The sequence below is a fragment of the Crocodylus siamensis genome, unplaced genomic scaffold (assembly GCF_052110815.1).
Source record: "Crocodylus siamensis isolate JL-2025a unplaced genomic scaffold, ASM5211081v1 HiC_scaffold_66, whole genome shotgun sequence".
NCBI lineage: Eukaryota > Metazoa > Chordata > Crocodylia > Crocodylidae > Crocodylus > Crocodylus siamensis.
Genome location: NW_028324476.1, coordinates 2,014 through 18,607, shown reverse-complemented (window position 1 = coordinate 18,607; position 16,594 = coordinate 2,014). Strand labels below are relative to the sequence as shown.

At 57.9% G+C, this 16,594-nt stretch overlaps 1 protein-coding gene across 5 annotated transcripts; it reads right to left on the bottom strand.

Annotated features, from left to right (window-relative positions):
- Positions 1-8,027: 8,027 nt before the first annotated feature.
- Positions 8,028-16,151, bottom strand: LOC149851888 (uncharacterized). 5 transcript variants are annotated; one of them, XM_090030268.1, is made up of 13 exons: positions 14,581-16,150; positions 13,524-14,044; positions 12,988-13,187; positions 12,663-12,791; positions 12,157-12,236; positions 11,901-12,003; positions 11,706-11,792; positions 11,395-11,502; positions 10,821-10,956; positions 10,617-10,711; positions 10,236-10,388; positions 9,252-9,399; positions 8,028-8,653 (listed from the first exon to the last, which is right to left on the bottom strand). In XM_090030268.1, the coding sequence occupies exons 2-13, from the start codon at positions 14,041-14,043 to the stop codon at positions 8,595-8,597; spliced, it is 1,818 nt and encodes a 605-aa protein (XP_089886394.1). In that variant the 5' UTR covers position 14,044; positions 14,581-16,150; the 3' UTR covers positions 8,028-8,594. The 5 variants fall into 5 exon arrangements, with proteins under 5 accessions (XP_089886394.1, XP_089886395.1, XP_089886390.1 ...); XM_090030269.1 differs by having other exon boundaries at positions 13,069-13,187; positions 14,581-16,147; XM_090030264.1 differs by having other exon boundaries at positions 11,706-12,003; positions 14,581-16,151.
- Positions 16,152-16,594: the final 443 nt, after the last annotated feature.

The following is a 16,594-nucleotide window of genomic DNA, read 5'->3' as shown; positions in this document are numbered from 1 at the left end:
ATCTCCGGGCCCCATGGGAGCGGCGCCTCCCTTCATTTGCTGTCCTCTGCGAACTGCCCTGCTGCCTCTGACTTACACTCCTTCTCAGGACGCAGTGGGCACTCTCTCTTCCAACGTCCTTCCTCATCACAGCAATGACAGCCGTCACGCTTGCTTCCAGCTCCGCGTCCTCTGCCTCTCACTGCGCCTCCTCTCCCCGTTGCGTTCCATCCGCCTCTATTCCGTCCACGACCTCTTCCCCCCGCTCCAGGCATTACCGCAGCCAGCAGCGACACTTGCTCCTTCATACCTTTTTGTCTCTCCTTTCTTCTTTCCTTCTCTTTCTTTTCCTTTCTCCCGTTAAACACTCTAGTAGCGATACTGACTACCTCAGGTCAACTTTTCCCTTGCATGCCGTCTGGGTGTTCTCTGAACCTTTTTGCAAAGTTTTTAGCACATTGTGACATGAAAACCATTTTGATTATTGCCTTTCCATGATCTGAATCAGGATCCAGGCAGCCGTGCTTTCTGATTTGACAAGTTAATTGGGTGCAGAAGTCAGGGAGGTGTTCATCTGAGCGTTGTACACAAGCAGTCACTTCACTCCGATTCGGAGTAGCCTCCCTTGCTTCTTTAATGCCATTTAAGACAGCCTCCAGAAATCTATCCAAGTCCAATTTTGGGGCCGAAACGTTAGGGTCCCAATCAGGGTCAGCGGTTGGCCAGTCATTAAGACTCCAATTTCGGACTCTCAAATAAGCTGTTGCTTTCTCCTTCACCTTCTGCCTCTCATCTTCAGTCGTGAGCATATTTAATAGCTGGTTTACATCTGCCCAAGTGGGCACATGAGTGGAGAAGATTGTACAAAACATTCTTTCCACTGCCCCGGGATTATCCCGCAAGTGCGGCGTAGTGCGTTGCCAGTTGAGCAAATCTGAGGTTGCAAACGGGGTATGGGTGAATACCACTTGATGTCCTCCAGTGACCGTCGGAACCGGATAAGTTCTCAATGGGGCTTGTATTTGGTGCACCCCCCAACCATGTTTCAAGACGACTGGCTGGTGTTTTTAAGGGTGAGGGAACACTTTCTCCGGCTGCCCCCCCCCACCTTCCTCTGCTTTCCCTACTCCTTCCCTGTCCTGTTTCTCCTGCACTCTCTCACTCCGCCGGACGGGGGGAGAACGGGAACAAATTCATCTTCCTCCCTGTGTGGCTCTAAGGCATAGGCCGGGGGATTTTTACATGAATCTTCCATACATACAGCTTCAAAAGCCACTCGTCCCTCCATTGGTTTATAATTATACCATACATACAAATAATTCATTTGTCCTGGTCTGAGATCAACCAAAACATCCTGTAAGAAATTTATTCTCTCTGTGGAAAAAGTTCCACACTCGGGCCAGTCTCTAGTCGGGGACAAATGAGAAGTAAATGATGGCCATTGGATCCAACACAAATTTCTCATCTTAGCCTTGGATAATCCGGCTGTCCCGGATATATCCTTCCAATCCTTTAGGATGAGAGACAACGGGGCGTCCCCCGGGCATTTGCTGCCGTCTTGTCCCATTTTTCTGTACTGAGCGCTCACTTACCTAGTTCCAACCGGGTCCTGCTCAAAGGGCAGGCTGACGTTGCTGGATTTCTACAGGCGTCGGCTGGTTCATGGGACAACGCCTTATCTCCGACGCAGGATCCAGCTATCGGGCAAGGCTCCTCAACGTCTGAGGATGCGCGCTGCGTTGCTTCGGAGTCCAATCCCGCACCGTAGAGTCAGACGAGTCCCATCTGGGGTGCCAAAATTGTCAGGGACTCGAACCCCAACTTCCCAGGTCCATTGTCTGACCGCAAGAGACAGGCAACACCAGCAAGGTCTTATCTCAAGCTCTTTATTGAAGCCTGCACACAACAACAAAGAGTAGCCCGTCTCCTCCAAGAACCAGCCCCCCTTGATAACAAGTAAGCAAGTTTATATAGACTGTTTTGCGTCACAGATTTTACACCTAATTGACTCAACCTCCAGGTTAGTTAGAAACTTCTAGTGCGCATGACAAGATACGCGCGCAGGTGGGAATTGTCCACTGTGAAAGGAAACGAGATATCAGGTCGGTGTGAGAAAACTCCTAATTGGTTCAAACTGGCTTTTGGCTACATGCTTGTTTTGAAATCCTAAGTAATAGGGAGGAGGACTACATCCTTGGTTGTTTCAGCTGTGTCTTTGAAGCACCGAGTCTGCTTTGTAGTTAACTTTGACGCTATTATCTATGGTCTTGTTAGTTAATTTCTACAGCTACGCAAGAAGAGGCTTTGAGCAGTTCTTACATATAAGCATCTTCCTTATCATCAAACGTGCAACTTTCTTTTCAGCACTGTTACTTATGCTAGTGGGTTCAAGGTAGGTTGAGTTTGTACCATCCCTGTTTCTCAGTTCACATTCCAGTTGTCATACTGCATACAGAGAGCTCACGATTATCCTGTTTGTGGCCTCTCAGCAGTATTTTTCTTTGTGGGCTTTTGGGCCTGCTCTCAAACATCCTATATATCAGGCCCATCTGGTTCTGTGTGGACTACCGGAAGCTGAACGCTATCCCCACCCCTGATGCACACCCTATGCCCAGGATGGACACTTTGCTTGATCGCCTGGGCCCAGCCAAGGTTATCTCTACTCTCGATCTGTCCAAGGGATTCTGGCAAATGGCACTGGATCCGGATGCCATAGCCAAGTCCGCCTTTACCACCCCTGTGGGACTATAGGAGTTTACGGTTTTACCTTTCGGTATGCGCAACTCTCCGGCATCCTTTCAAAGACTGATTAATAACCTGCTACAAGGATGTGAGCGGTTTGCCGTGGCGTGCATCGTTGACATCGCCATCTTCAGTCAGGACTTTGAATCGCACCTGATTCATCTGACCACCGTGTTACGCAAGATCAAGCCAGCCGGTCTTACGGTGAAAGCCAAAAAGTGCCAGTGGGCACTATCCAAAGTCGTATATTTGGGACATCGTGTGGGTGGAGGTCATATTGCTTCCTTGTGGGACAAGATTGAGGCTATTAAAGACTGGCCACCTCCACAAACCAAGAAGCAAGTCAGAGCTTTCCTTGGCCTGGCTGGATATTACAGACGGTTTGTCCCGGGATTTGGAGCGACGGCAGCTCCCCTACACGAGCTGACCGAGAAGGGCAGCCCTGATCCAGTGGTCTGGAAGCCGGGGTGCCGAGAAGCATTCGACACCCTAAAGGCTGCCCTGGTCAAACAACTGATCCTGATGGCACCGCTCTTTGATAAACCCTTCTACGTCGCCACGGACGCCTCCGACTCAGGCCCAGGAGCCGTACTCTTACAAGAGCACCAAGAGATGAGGCACCCCGTGGCGTACCTCAGCCGGAAGTTAATCCCTCGGGAGCAGAACCTGTCGTCTATCGAGAAGGAGCGTTTGGCAATTGTCTGGGCACTGAACAAGCTGAGGCCCTATTTATGGGGGCAGCAGTTCACGGTCCTTTCGGACCATGCCCCACTGCAGTGGTTGCAGACAATGCAAAACACCAGATGCCAAGCTTCATCGATGGGCCTGGCAGCTTCAAGAGTTCAACTTCACTGTTGAGCACATCAAAGGAACCCAAACTGTGGTAGCAGCTGCCCTGTCACAAAGGACTCTGGGTAGCGGGTTGAATGGACACAGACCTGCTTGAGAGCGCTCTGGTGGGGGAGGTCCTGAAGGTGCTATCACGTGTTATATGTTTTCTTGTTAGGATCAGTATTATGGGGTGTGTAATTTCTCTTTAGGGGTGAAAGGCGACACCTCCAAACTAGCATACTTGTCTCCATAGCTCTGTAAAGCTACGGATCCAAGCTTTTAAAAGCCGGGGGCAGGGGGGAAGGGTGGCAGAAAGCCACCTTGGTTTCTCCCCAAAATCTCTGTGCTGTGACAATGTGATTAGGATGGGCCCAGCAGAGGAGACAAACTCTTACTGTATCTCTTTAGATAACCTGAGCTGGCTACAGTCCTGAGGGAGGGGGGAAACGTGCTCCCTCTGCCTGTGTGACTGGTATCAGCTACCTGGGTGAGGGGCATCTACCTGGTGGGCTGGAGTCTGCCCGGCAACTGGTGAAGTATTTCAAATTGGTTGGCCGATAGCCAGCCGGGGCTGGCCTCCACTGGACCAGGTGAACGAGGTCACAGGGGCTATATGAGTTAAGACTAGCCAGGAGCAGGGGGCAGCAGCCATGCGGGGGACTCAGACTCAGAGAGGAGCTTCACCATCTGAAAGTGGCTCTCTCCCCAATAGCTCATGAGTGAGGAATGGCCTTTGGAAGATGCTTGTGAGTAAGCTACCTCGAGATCTGATTAGATATCTAGCTGGCAGTAACTCAGATGAGTGATCAAAAGGCTACCTCAGCCAGACTGTTTGCTCTTTAGGATTTCTAAGATATTGCTCAATCCTGTATCCTAGTTTCCCCTATCCCTTGTAATCAATACAGTTCTCCTTTTGGACTGGTGTGGGGGATTTATTGAGGGCTGGGTCCAAATTATGCCTAAGAGACCCCTGAGGTCTGCGGACTAAGGGAGACTTTACTTTTTTCCCCTTGACTTGGGGAAGTGCCCAAGTGCCTGTACTGGGTCGAGTACATGGTGGACTTTAAGCCTGTATTTCCCTGAGGACACAGGGCCGAGACAGTCCCTTGTCGGGGTGGTGGCATCTACGTTACCCCCAGACTAGCGAGTGTGCTCCGGGAGAGGGGTCGGCCGAGCATAAGGCGCCCCTAGGGAGGCATTCGGAGCCTGGAAGGTGGTCGGGCGCAGGGAGGTGGGCGGCTCAACGCAGGAGCGCCCCTTACTGGCCCGCCACATCCTTCGCGCGCGTGTCCGGGCAGAGTACCACTGGGCAGTAGCTGCCAGCGAGCTCTGCAAGTTTGTGAGCCGGTGGGCGCTGTCTGGGGTGCTGTGCTCGGTGTCCCCCCCGGTGCATGTGCACGCCCTGTTTTCTCTTTTGTTGTCCCCCGTAATTTATTGGTGTTTTTAAGGCACTGGTCACCCAACCTAGGGTGGCCCCAGCATGCGGTTTTTAGCGTTTTAACCTTTTAACCACGAAGACCACCGAGCGCCAGATGCCAAGAAGACTCCTTCGACCCCTTTTTACTCTGTTGATGTTTTACAGCACCGGTCGCCCAATGCAGCGGTGGCCAGCTTTTCTTCATCCTCGGCTGAGGACGCCGCATCTGGACCTTCTCTGGGCTCCCGCACAGGGTATAGAGGACTTTGAGCAATGCCGGCCACCATCCAGTGGCGGCCCATAGATCCTGGCGGTCCAGACCGCGATGCTGCGGACATCAAATAGTCCCAATATACAGTCATTGAGGATCTCATGCCAAGCATCTATTAAACGATTTTGTTTGGGAAGGTCCCTTCCAGCCCCTAAACTATGAAACTCTGAGCATATTTAGGTATGTCTCCTGCTGCATAATCACCCAGGGCCGCTTAATGATCTACAAAGCTCCTTCTGGACAACTCTCGTAGAAATGTGAAAAGGCTGGGGGCTGCCAAGGGTGGAGTTGGGGAGGTAGCTTGTTTCAGACAGCTACATCTGACACAATGCTAACACAAATATCCATGAAAAGAAGTCAGCCCTCAGGTGAGGCTGAAGTGAACAGTCTGAACATTTCCCACTTACGGGAGACAATCCCAGGCGCTAATCAAAGCCACCCAGAGAAAGAGAGACGTGGAAAAAAGAAAAGTTCTAAAATAAAATTTAAAAAAATAGAACAAATAATTACAACCTATGTCTTCCTTCCTTTCTGAAGGTGTAATAGGGAGAATACAAATGCACCTACCAGCAAGGGAGATCTTGCATCCAGCTGCCAGCAAGGTAGCATTATGGATTGTTGACTTCACGGGAAACAATGGGCCTCTCTGTCTGCCTGTTCTCTCTGCTCAAGTGCAGCAGACAGGGCTCTTGGAGCTAGTGAAGTGTCGAGGACACCATAATGATGCTTTTTTGGATGCGGTATGCACTGGATGATATTATATGCATGGGAGCTGATTACACTCCACTGGATCTCTCTGCCTTGGCTAGTAAACCTTTAATTGCTTTTGTGACATACAATGGTCATTAAAAGGGGGTTGGGATACAGCCAAAGCCAGAACAAACTCGCCACAGAGAAGATCCTCCCTTGTCCCTGCCAACTCACAGGGTCCCTTTTCTTTCTGTGGCTGTTCGTTGTTCCTTCTCCCCAGACAGATCTTTTCCCCACAACCACTAGGACCAGGGTGACTCCCTGGCCCTCGACACAAGCCTATATACTCAGAAACTCCACCTACTTCTGGTCACCATTAACCAGTCCATAGGCTTGCCTTTTTGCAGGCTCACTTCTGCGTGGCCAGCTGCTTCCACTCAAGCTCCCTCTGCCTGTCTTGCAGCCACACTAGGCCTTCTGCAAGCTGCCTCTCTGCTCAGACTTGCAGCCCTCAGTTTTGCTTCATGGCCAGTCTCTCTAGCAGGGGTAAGTTGCCTGTCTGATAGAAGCAGCCTGCTGAAGCTGCTATTTACCTTTACTGCCTGGACCACGGACCTCATAGGTAGGTGGCCTGAAGCTCTTCTGTAGGCGTGGAGCTACTACTTTTCCTTCCTGGCTGCTCACTTCTCTCTTCTGGCCCCCTGTCACTGGCTGTCCCTCTCTCAGAGTGGCAGGGCATCGGCCCTCAGTTACATTCCCCGAGGTCCTTTTCTGCAGTACTGGAGCTTAGTTCATCATTCCCTAGCCTCTATTTGTACATGTGATTGCTCCATACCAAGTGCAAGGACCTTGCACTTCTCCTTATTGAACTGCATTTGATTCATTTTGGACTATGTCTCCGAGTTTGTATAGGTTATTTATCAAAGGTGGCTTCAGTTCCACCCAACTAGGTGCCATCTGCACATGGGCAGAGTGGGCACTCAGTCCCATCTTCCACCTCATTAATAAGGCTATCAAAGAATATCAGACCCCGGACAGACCTCTGGGGGAAACCAGCTTAGCACCTCATCCCAACTAGACGTCCCAACCCACTAACGGCCGATTATTCTTTGAATATGACTATACAGCCAGTTCTCTATCTGCTCTGCAGTATTACCATCGAGACAGTATTACCTTAGCTTCCTCATGAGAATGTCATGGGAGACAGTTTCAAAAGTTTTCATGGAGACCCCAGCAGCACCGGGACCATGCTAGTATAGGGCCAGAATTTGCATGGAGACCATCCCCTACAGCACTGGCAAGGTGTGTAGCAGGGCAGAGAGCTGGTCTGGGGCTGGGATCTTGCAGGAGTGAAAGCACGGTGTCAGGGCACAGCTGTAATACACTGCTGGCATGCCCCAGGCAGGGGTGTGCAGGCAACAGACTGGCTCTGCCCTAGCTCTGAACCATGCTGTCATCACTGCAAGATCCCAACCTGGCCCTGAAGCAGTTCCCACCCAGGTGCGTGCCCTGCCAGCATTGCTGGGGCTGGTCCCTACGGAAACCCTGGCCCCATGCTGTCACGGCCTCAGCGCTGCTTCAGGGAAACCGGATGCAATGATGCGGGCAGGAACTGCTGGGAAATGGAGTCCGGCCACTGGCCAGATCCACCAATTTGCCCACCCCAGCTCTAGATGGAGAGAAGCGAAACAGGAGACACATACATCCCAGCAGGGACATATTTCTGGGTCTTTCACATCAGACCTGGGAGCCCTGAGCACCAAAGCCGTCTTTCTGCTGACATGCTGGCCCTGCTCTTTGTCGTCTTTCCTGGGGCCTTGGCATGAACCCCAACTCCAAGTGGAGAAAGAGTTTTCCTTTGGGAGTTTCTTGAACTATGTACCTGACCACAATGGCAATAAAACAGTCATAGATCATTTGTACACAGCTGGACCTTGAAATCCTGAGCTAAAAACACCAGATTTCTCCTGATGGCTGCCGCAGCCATGTTTTCCACAAAGGTAGATGATGTTTGCATCTTTCTTTCTTTGCAGGTCATGAGTTTGTATTTGAAGCATGAAGAGGAAATCAACAACAACACTTATTAGAAAATAAAATGTGATATTAAATTTATTATTTTAAGCTGCACTTAACTCCTGGACCCTGATTCTTCTTGGTGCCTTGGGTCCATTGCCTCTCCCGGCACGGCCTTCGAAGGATTGTCCCTTCGGGGGGAGCGCTCAGGCAGCTGCTAATACAACAGATGCCGCGATGGTCTGACTTTGCCCCAGCACCTCAGAGGAAGGCGAAAAACCCCCCAGATGATACTCCCATGGAGGAGGGGGGGGAAAATTCCTTCCTGGCCCCAAATGGCGACCGGCAAAAGCCCTGAGGCAGGGGTCACAAAATGCCACCCGCATGACACGAGTGTCCTCCGTTAGGCAACCTGGGGACCACAAAGGCACGGTGTCTGTTGTTTTGTGACCCTTGGCGTGGCAGGGCTGACGGATGAAGTTGTCGAACCCTTCACCCACGAGGGGCTTCTCAGGCTGCGTCCTTGGGGACAAGCTGAAGTCTCTGGGGAGGACAGCCGCCAGCGGGCGGCTCTGCTCGGTCGGTGACTTGTGCGGTGGCTTCGGCACTGTTGCAGGATGTCTCCACAGCTGCCAGGCTCCCGGTGAGGGGCTAGATGTCCTCATCGCTCATGGAGGGGCTGTCGTGCTCCCGATGGTTAGGAGCGCTCTCTGCGCAGGGAGAAAAGGCAGCAAATGTTAAATAGGGGCAGGGCTGCACTGACACAAGGCCCTGCTCCAAGGAAATGGGGACTGAAAGCTTGCCCAGGACACGGAGACAAGACTATTTCAACGAAGGACAACAAAATAGTCTGCCCTTAGCTCTCGGCATGGATGCAGCTGAACACCTTGAGGCATCACAGCCCAACTGGACTGGAGCTGAGCTAGAAGCGCGGCACGGAAAACCACAGCCGTGGAAAGGTCGACAGGTGGAGGGGCGGGGAAACAGGGTCCAGCCTGTCCTGGGCTTGTTTAGTGACTTGGGGGAGCTCCTTTGAGAGAGAGGGCGACACCTGCACCATGCAGGTCCATGCACAGCCCCGGGGAGGCAGGAGAGTTGTGCAGGGGCAGCAGGGCACGAGGCAAAGGGTCCTGGCAGTGCGGGAGGGAAGGGGACGGCCCGCAGAGGATGGACACTGGGACAGGACTCGCCGGGGCAGAGCGGACAATTCACCACACGGCAGGGAGCAGGGTTGGGTTCGTGCTGCGAGCCTCCCCCTGTCTCCCCACAAGCCCCGGCTCCCCAGAGGCCCAGCGCACAGCAGAGTACCTGCAGGAGGAGCTGGGGGCTGCTGGAGAGAGGAGAGGGGGCCGGAGGAGCAGGCCAGCAGGCTGTGTCCTTGCAGCTCCTTGGGCGGCTCATGGCAGCACTTCATGAGGACCAGCTTCCTCACGATCCTGCCGGGGACGTCTTCCTCCTGCAGGGGCACAAGAGCCAGTCAGAGCCTCTGCTGCGCACGTGGAGGACGGGGATGGTGGCACAGGTCATGGCCCCAGGACCCAACCTCCACGACAGACTCTTCTCGCACCCCCAAGAGACCCCAGCCCGGTTCCCAGCCCATGGCAGCCGGGGCTGCTGCCCCTCTCCCTACACCGCCCTGGCACCGCCTCACCATGCGCCCACGTGGGGAAGCCGAGACCCCGCTCCAGCCTCCCCCAGGCCCCAGCCGGCGCTTAGCCCACGGGGCAGGGACTGGGCTACAACCAAGGGGAGGTGGCAGCAGCCCACTGAAATGGGGGCAGGTTCCTGCAGGGACTTTTGTGCTAGAGTCGTGGGGGAGGCAGGGGGTGGCAGCCGGGGGCAACACGGCAGATGGCCAGGGCCGACTGGCTGAACAATGTGCTCTCCCTAGGGCAAGCACAGACCCAGGGGCAGCAGGGAAAATGCCCCCCAGCCTGTGATCCCAGCGCCCAGCCTTTTCATCTCTGCAGCCGAATCCATCTTCAGCCTGCCGCCTGCGATTGGGCTGGCTCTGAGGAGGCGGAGGGGCAGGCCCATGGGCACGTCTGGGCCTAGGAGCAAGCTTCAGCCTCTGCTGGCAAGACCTGGGGGTCACCGAATCTTGGGCTTTATATACATAGCTCACGGATTCAGTTCACGTATATGGTGCGAATCAACTCCGTCCTATGCTAGAGCTCACACTCCCGTGGCTAATGACCTCTCTCCGCTCCTTGCGATGGGGGAGAGCGACAAGACGTGGCACAGAGGCGAGGGGCCCTTTCACAGTCCCCTGCAATGGAGGCGGCTGCTAACCTTGTCCCCGATCAGGAGGCTGGTCTCCCCCAGGATGGCATAGAGGAAGACCAGCGCAGCTGTTTTCACGTGCATCCGCCCATGATGAATTTCCAGAGTGGTCCGCTGCAGGAACGATCTCTTCTGTTCCTGGGACAAGATCTTTCTCAGCACCTGAAAGCAAGAGGACGCAAGGCTTGGTGCATCTCGGAGCCAGGCTCCATCTCTGGGGCCTGGGACCATGTCGCTCTGCAGGCTTGCGAGACTCCACCCCACCGCAGGAAGATCCCCGCGAGCTGGAGAGAAGCAGCAGGCCTTTCTCCAGAGCCCAGCACGCAGCCACGCCAAGCAGACACAGCCGCAGCCCTGCAGCTTGGCACGCCCTGGGCGCAGCATCCTCACCTCTCCGACTCTGGCCAGGTCCCTGTAGCACTGGACCTGGCTCGGCTCCAGCTGGCACTCGCCGAACAGCTCCTCTGCCCCTCGCGTGTCTTGGCCTGTGACAAGTGGAGACAGGAGGCTCTGAGCTGCCATCCTAGCTTGGGATCAGGGTTTGGGGGGGCACCGTTTGCATCATGGTCCAGCGCTCTGGGCGGGTCTCCTTACCCCTCTGGTGCAGGAGGATTCGAGTGAGCCAGTATAAACTCTCCATGGCGTCGCAGCCGATGGTCTCCTCTGGGTCACCGATGGACAGACCCAGGCGCGCTGCCATGTCCCCCACCTCCGGCACATCAGGGGAGCCCTAAGCAGAGGCAGAGGAGGGGGCAGTCCATGCCAGTCCTACCTTCCCAAACCCGCAGGTTCCCCAAGGCCATCTCCCTCTTTCCATCTGCCCCCACCCACCATTACAAAGCAGGAGGGGGCCAGAGATCATAGCGCCAGGGCATGAAATCCTTCTGTCCCCACAGGGACCTGGAGCCCGGGCACTGGGTCAGCACCCAGCATGATTCCCCGTGCCTGCTGCTCCGGGGCTACAAAGGCCCCTGGACCGCGGGGGGTGGGGTAGGGGCAGTGCACCCGGGGCAGACCATGGAAAAGAGACCCCAAAAGAGAGGCAGGGGGCACCGATGAGACAGGACCAGAGCCCTGGAGTGAAGCTCACTTCCCAGCTCTGACTGCTCTCTCCCAGGAGGGTCCTGACAACGGCAGGGGGCAGGACACTGGGGTCGGGGTCACTGACCTCAAACTGTGGGAGCAGGAGGGCAGCGAAGGATATGAGGGTGGTGCCTGCCCTCATGCGCAGGGCTCGGTGCTGCGCATCCATCGCCTCCATGCCGAATGTGAATTGCTGCGGGAGGAAGACCTCAAGATCAGTGGGCACACGCCCCTGCTGTACAGACCAGCCGTGCCTGCCGCCTCCTTGGGGCCGCGGCTTGGAGCTGGCCCTTCATGCTCTGCCTTACAGCTCCCAAGGCATTGAGAGAGGCTGGTGCAGGTCACGGGGCTGCAGGCCGTCCCTCCCCGAGCCCAGCCCCTCTGTATCCGGCTCACCTCCCACAAGACATTCAGCCTGTCCAGGCTGGGGGCGCTGCACAGTAGGCACCACAGCAGGCCCTCCAGGTTGCCCACGTGCATCCTCTGCATGACCAGGAAGGGGAGGCAGAGCCCAGGGTCAGCGCCAGGCAGCTCGTGCCCGCACCTGGCAGGGGCTGGCTTGTGGGCCAGGGCAGGGGCAGGGGGACCGACCAGGTTGCTGATGTTATCGTGCTCTATGGCCCTGAAAGTCATGGACGCTGCAGCTCGCAGGAGGCGCCACTGCAGGAAGGGGTCCAGGCACACGTGCAGGTCGCTGTCAGGAGAGAGCAGCCTGTGTGACACTGAGCTGTGCGGGGCAGGGCTGGCACTGGGCTTGGCAGGAAAGAGCCAGGGAGCCTGGGCCTGAGCAGCGGGGATCCCCCTGGCCCATGGCACAGCTAGGCCAGTCGGGCAGAGGTCCTGCTACCTGAGGCACCAGATGGCAGCTATGATGTCTGGGATGGCGTCTGCTACATCTTCCTCCCTGGAGACATCTTCCATCAGCTCCTGTGAGACCCAAAGGGAAGGGTGAGGTTGGGGCCCCACAGGCCACAGCCCCGTCCCACACGGGAGACCCCCCAGGGCTGCAGGCGCAGGCACCACGATCCGCCCACCCCATTGGGGTACCTCACATGTCCCCCTGCCACCCACCCCACTGGGCCGGTCCTCCCCCTCCCATGGCCACTCAGACATGTCACTCCAACCACCCCCTTGCTCCCTGATCATGCCCTCATCTGCCCTCCACACGCACGATTGCCCCCGGCCTCTCCCAGGGTTTCCTGTCTCTGCTGCCCCAGCCCAACGCCTGGGCCCCGGCGTGCCTGCCCTTCTCTCCCCGGTCCAGCTCCATCTCTCCCCTCCCCACTGGCCTCAAGAAACTGTTTCCCCTCTCTTCCCCACTCCCCGCACCGTCCCGTGCTACCTCGTACTCACCACGATCTTCTCGGGCATGGACGCTTTCCAGCCCTGCAGCTCCACAGCCTCGTGTCCCCTCTGCTGCACGGCTGCCTGCAGGGTGAGGAGCTCCTGCAGCAGGCGCTGCCCATCCTTCCTGCGCTGCGTCTGCCAGGAGCAGGACTGGGGTAAAGGGAGGCTCTGAGCCAGGGACCTCCCTGTCCTCCCCAAACCCGCTGTGGGTCTCAGGCCTCTTGGGTCCCCCACGCTGCTGACATGAGTTTCCTCCTGGGCAGGCGCCGCAAGGAGCAGGGCAGTCTGTGTATGGGAGGGGACCCAGGTGGGGCTTCACAAAGGCACCTACCCCGAGCACTGCCCGCGGGTGAGCGTCTCTGCTTGTCAGCGCCGGGGAGCGGGATGGGCTCCCCCAGGGAGGGTTTCCTACCTTCCCGCGGTCCTGGAGGTGCTGGGTGACACTAAGCGCAGCTCCCTCCGGGGTCCCCTGATCTTCCTGCTCCTGGTGTTCCTCATCCGGCATCTCCTCCATGGCCATACGGGGAATCACTGCAGTGGGAAGGAAAGTGGGAGGTTGAGTCCTTTGTCCCTCAGGGTAAGAAATGTGAGGTGTGGGGGGCAGAGATGGGATGGTGCTCCCTTCTCCAGCTAAGAGCAGACTGGACTGTCCCTGCTGCCCTGGGAGGTCGCTGTCCCCCCACAAGTTACTCTGCCTCCCCCTTCACCCACCCCCACCACGGCCACCCCGCGCACGGGGACCTGGAGGCCGTGTAGCTCAGCTCCCTCGCCTTGGCCAGGATCCCCCTGTCCAGCCCTGCGCGGGATCTGACTTTCCCCCCAGGGCGAATGGCCCTGAGACTTGGTGGCCCCAGCGCATCTCCTCACCGGTGCGGCTGGCGCCGGAGGCCGGGGGGCTCGCGGACCCCAGGGAGCCGTGCGAGTGCACGGAGGAGGAGCTGCAGCTCAGGCTGGGGCTGAAGCAAGACAGGCTCAGCTCCTGCCCCAGGGAGGCTGGGCCCTCCTCCGCGCCTCCGCAGGGGGCTGCCTCTGCGTGGGGGGCTGCAGGGCCAGGCTCCAGGCTGCTCGAGGCACTGCGCGGGAGGCTGCACGGCTCTTCTGCCCGGTGCTCCTCTCCTCCGGGCTCCTGCCTGCGCAGGCACACCAAGGGCCACCTCCACTTGCACCTCGAGGTGTTGGGCTGCTTCATAAGCTTTTCTTGGGTGCCGGGACGTGCTGGTTTTTTCCGGCGGTAGATGGGGCACAGCCACGTCCTCGCCTGGATGGGCCCCTCCTCTTCACGGCTGGCAGGGCCCAGATGTTCCTGCCCAGGCCCCCTGCTCTGATCTTCTGCCACAAAGCCCACCTTGGCGGTCCTCCTCCTCAGCACCCGCCTCAGCCTGTCCATCCTGGCACCGAGCAGCAGGAGTCATCAGCCGGGCTTCAAGGCACCCACTCTACCCCCGTCTGCCCCCCGCCCCTCCTGCTCTCCAGCAGACAGGCAGGTGTCCCCTGCATTTCCCCCATGCCGCCAGCATCCTTATCACTGGGGATCCTGGGCAGGAAAAGCCCTGGGCTCCGGGGGAATGACCGGCAGGCAGCTGGTTTGGACACAGCTCCTCCCCTGACCGCCGGCTCCACGCGACTGGCTGTGGGCTGAAGCCCCCGGGAGTGCCAGGCTGAGGAGGGCAGGGGCCCCTTCCCTGGCACCTGTGATGCCCATCAGCACCACAGCTTTGGGCTCCCTGCCCACTCCGGCTGGGCGGCACTGGCTGAACTGGGAGGGGTGGGAGCTTGTGTACCTGGGGAAGTTTCCAACCCCGTGGAGCTGGTGTGAAAGAGCATCAGGGCCGCAGTGGCCACCTTGGAGGGGGGTGGATTTTCCTGCCCTTTCTGCGGTGCCCTGCACAGACCTGGGGGCCCCCGCAGCACTGCTGCCCCTCACCTGCACGGGGGGCTGGAGCGCTGCTGGGCGGGTGCTCAAAGGCCCTCGGGACGCCGCGCACTCCTCCCTCCGCTCCGGTGCTGGGGCCTCCTGCCTCGCCTCTGGGGAACGTCCCTCGCCGCCTGGGGCCGCGGTCGCTGCCTTCACAAAGCGATGACGCCTACCCCTGAAAGGCACTAGAGCATCCTCTTTGAAGCTATCTTCTGGCATAGCCTCTTCCCCTATAACACATCTGCACCTCTCCTCCCGCCCTCCCTTTCCCCTCTATTTTCTTGTGCACTCCAGGAGTCCTGTCCCCCCACACCTTCCCTTTCAGGCCCTTCTCTGCCACTAAAGAAACTCTGGCCACCTCCAGAACAGTTTTTCCACCTCAGGACTGCTATTGCCTTCTCCCTGGACCTCGTCTCCGTGTCTTTCACGACCCAGGAGAGACCGACTGCCCTGCTCTGCACCAACAGAAACCGCGGTGCTCACTATAATGTAAGAGGAACCAGTGGTTTAATCCAAACTGGCTGTGCACCGCACTCCCGCCATCCTGGCATGGACGGCAGCCCGGGCCCAGGATTGGTTTTGAAGCCCTGCGACACCCGTGCAGGAAAAGATGGTCTGAGGAGGCGATAAATGACACACGAGGTGAAAGTCCAACCCTTTCTGATCACGGCCTTGCCCGGGGGTGTCCTGCAGAGCCTGCCCAGCTCCTGCCTCCTCCACACAGGGTTGGCAGGGAGCATCACTCGGCCCCTGGCTCCAAAGGCAGGCTCTCGTCGGCTCCGTCTCCATTCTGCACTTTTTTCCGAACGCAGACACAAGCCTGGAAGCAGAAGAGCCCCTCGCTCCCCTCCCACATCTCCCGGTGCCGCGGCCTCCGGCAGCGCGGCCTAAGGACCTCATCCTTACCTGCTCACTCGGGGGTGGGAGATCAAGAGCGAAATCCTCCCCGACCCCGGTTCTCCCGTCGCTCTCCAAACGGCGTGCGTCAATCACTGAAGGAAAGAGGATGGAAATTTAAAATTGCACGAAATCCTTGTGCCCCTGGACCATGATTTCAAGAACAAAATGAATCCTCAGGCCTTGAAAGTGATCCGGGTTTGTGCCTCGATGCTGTGCTTCTTGAAAAGAGGTGAGACCCCACATCTAGGGGCCTGCGGCGCAGCTGCTGCGCCGGGCACGGCTCCGTTTCCTCGCTCCGGGCTTTCCACAGGGACAAACCACCCCCGAGAGCAAGGCAGTGACCAGGTGCCCGCTCCTGGCTCGTCACCACCTGCAGGATCGGGCACCGCTGCCCTTCCCGGTCCCATCGCCGGTGGGGCTGGTGCACCTCTCGCCCCATCAGGCCGTGGCCCCCAGGGACACCTCGTGCGGGGCAGGAGGGCGCCGGCCCCCGACTCTGTCACGTCTGGATCTGACAGCCCCGGGGGCAAGAGGCCTCGCCTCGACACCCGCGTTGCCCTGGGGCAGGGGCACAGGAGGGGCAGCGCTCGCCGCACCCGACGTACCCGTCTCTGCAGACCCGGGCGCCCGGCAGCACCGCTCCGGCCTCCGCCGCCAACTGCCTGGAATCCCGCGGCGCCGCGATGATGCGAACGCTGCCGCGGCAACGCCCGGCAACCGGCCCCGTGGCCCCCCACCCCCCCGCACCCAGCACCGCAGCCCCCCAAACATCACCCCGCGTCCGGCCTGGAGAGCTGCGCTGCCCGAACCCCACGGGGAAGAGAAATGCTCCCACCCCCACCGTCTGACCCCATGGCTGAGAGCCCTCCTCCCCCGGCTCCCACGGGGGCCCCACGGTCCATCCCTTTCACTGGTTTCACCGACTGCCCGACTCGCCTCTGCCCGAAACATAGCGCCGCGGCTCCTCCCAGAAAGGCAGCTCCAGCCCTGCCCCTTCCCTAACCCGAGTCCGAACCCGAAACGGAGCCGGAACAGCCCAACGCGAAACCGCAGGAAGGGCCCACGAGCAGCCTGAGCACAGGCATCACCCTGAAGTGCCTAAAAACCCACCGTCCTAAGTTGA